The 2,431-nt window shown below is 43.2% G+C and overlaps 1 protein-coding gene across 4 annotated transcripts in view; it reads left to right on the forward strand.

Annotated features, from left to right (window-relative positions):
* The window catches only part of cacnb2a (calcium channel, voltage-dependent, beta 2a), a 69,177-nt gene that overhangs the window by 20,538 nt on the left and 46,208 nt on the right, over positions 1-2,431 (forward strand). Inside the window, exon 1 of one of the 4 annotated variants that reach the window (XM_032504156.1) lies at positions 827-1,180. The exons of the other annotated variants lie outside the window; for them this stretch is intronic. Coding sequence (XP_032360047.1) covers positions 1,145-1,180 — 36 coding nt within the window. The 5' untranslated portion in view covers positions 827-1,144. Of the gene's footprint in view, positions 1-826; positions 1,181-2,431 lie in introns of those variants that run through there. 4 annotated transcript variants of the gene reach the window in all.

Genomic DNA, 2,431 nt, shown 5'->3' on the forward strand with positions numbered 1-2,431 from the left:
TTTTAAAACCACTGCTGATTTGTATCTTTTTTGTGATTCAGTTTCACTTAAGTGCATCCACTGGAATCAGCTAAGATAGCCTTAAAACTCTTCACTGATCTTTTACAAGTAATCCGGATTGACTTGGCCAAACAGACGGCCACAAATGTAGAACTCAGGGAGAGGAGCTGATGGAATCAGAGTGGAAAGATAAGACAAAAGTGAGTAAGGGTTTAAGTATGAGAGTAAGAGGCGAGAAGGTCAGGACAACATTTAGAGAGTAGATTTGATTCTGGGTCAGGGAGTCATGCCACCACAGAAAGAATAGCGATGAAAGAAGAAGAGAGGGAATTCCATTTTCGCTGAGCATCCTTTATCTGTCACAGCACTCGTCTCTTAGCAAAGAGGTGTCATGACAACAGGTACCAGCTGGGCGAGGAGAAGTACCCCTGAGAGTGAGGGAGGGAAGAGTGTAGAGGAAGGAAAGTAAGATTAAGTAGGTGGAGAGGAAGGAGAATACATGAAACAGAGAAGAAGGGAAGAATAATAAGTGAACGAGGCACCTACGATAGATGAAGACAAGGTCAGTTACCAAAAGTTTCCCTCTGCTTCTCTTTGTTTGTTGTGTTTCTGGAGGTTTCAGCGACCTGCGAGTCAGGGGAGAGCCCCGTACTCTCCTCCAGAGAGTCAGTATGTTCATCCTAATGCTTCTATAAGCTCACCCTCGGGATCCGGCCACAAAGGTCTGCTCTGCGATTGGGCACATGCTGTGGCTCAGCAGGGCGGGGTTAAACCTGCTGGGATGTTTCATATTCATACTCAGCGTGGATACATAATCAGTCTACCAGGTCACTGTGTGCTGTCAGGAGGAAGGGACTTTAACTTTGCTGGATGATTCTTATGTGATCTTGACGTTTTTGCCATGGGAAGAAAACTTTGCATTTGTCCTCCTCTACGTGAAATGTGGTCTGATCCTGCTGACAGATGCTAGGTTCAGTCAGAGCCGGCGTTTTGGGTTCACAGGTTTACAGGGCAGAAGATGACCTATGGCTGAGCGGTATCACCCTTGATCCATCTCTGACCTGCCCACACAACAGGCTGTGGGGCTGAAATCTGCTGAGGAGGGGGGCTCCTCTCTCCACGTTACCGGCCTGCTCTCGTTGCCATGATCAAACAAAACAAGAATAAAAATGTCTCATGGGTAAGTGAGGTGTGTTGGTGGAGTTTTCTCCTTTACTCTTGAACTACTTTGTCCTTCTGTGTGTCTGGTTTTTTCTGTCTATGCTGTGGTCCTTTCAAAACAACACAAAGAGATGTAACATTTCTGCATCACTATTGATAAGATTTTCTGGTTTAACAGATTATGTAGAGACTATTAGAGTATATTCCCATTGGTTTTTTATGCTCCTGTGCCCAGTGGCTATTCCAAAGATAGGCTTAGAGATTTAGGTATTATGTAACTACAAGCTACTACATGCCCACTTTATGAAATCTGGTTATCAGTCTGCCAACTCTGTCTGTGTTAAAAGGAACTGATGTTGATGAGTTGAAATTGACACACATGAGGCTGAATTGCCAAGAAAATGCATAGTTGTTTGTTTATACTCATAATAACTTACTAGGTAAACTACTACTTTTCATCATGTTGTCCCAGGTGTTTCTTTTTTTTACGTGCAAGAGTTTGATATCTAATTCTTTGCCAGTGTGGACCGATCAAGGGAGATTAGAGGACGAGTGGCTTTGCGAGGATGAAATCAGCTACTTGGGGAAACGGGGGTGGGGCAGGGAGGAGAGGAGGTTATGGAGTTACTCCAGAATCTGCCTTCTTTCTGTCTATGGACCTTAACAACACTCTCTCTTTCTTGATTCTCAGCCTCTTTATGTAATCTCTCCTGGCGGAGTTACTTTATGTCAGGTGCAAGTGACACAGTCATGGTGTCAAAAACCTCGAGGCTCTCCCAAAACATGGATTCATGTTTGCCAATGCGATAACTTTGTAGTTTTTGTCCATTATGTTGTATGTGTGCACGTTTGCATAAAAAAAAATGTACATATGTGTTTTCCTCCGGAGGGAAACACTGCTCCACTTTTGCTCAACCCACCCATACGCCGCATATGTCACACTGCTGCTCTCTGCAGCCGAGCTCTCTGTCCTCACAATGAACCTGATCATTCCTGCACACACAGAGCTGCAAAGTTGAGTACCTTAGTGTCTAGTGAAATAATGTCACAACTCGTGCTGGCTCTGTCTTAATTAATCATTAATTAAGCTTACTAGTGGCTATCTGCTGAGCAAGTCTTAAAACAGTTTTGCCAGTTCTTTCTTTATAGCATTGATTTTCATTTCATCTTTTTTTATAAATGCTGTTTTATTTAGTTTTCTTAAATAATTACAACGGAACAAGGTAAATCTACTAATTGGGGGAGGGGGGGGGGTAATAAAGAAACTTAA

This window comes from Etheostoma spectabile, chromosome 22, assembly GCF_008692095.1.
Source record: "Etheostoma spectabile isolate EspeVRDwgs_2016 chromosome 22, UIUC_Espe_1.0, whole genome shotgun sequence".
NCBI classification, from domain to species: Eukaryota; Metazoa; Chordata; class Actinopteri; order Perciformes; family Percidae; genus Etheostoma; species Etheostoma spectabile.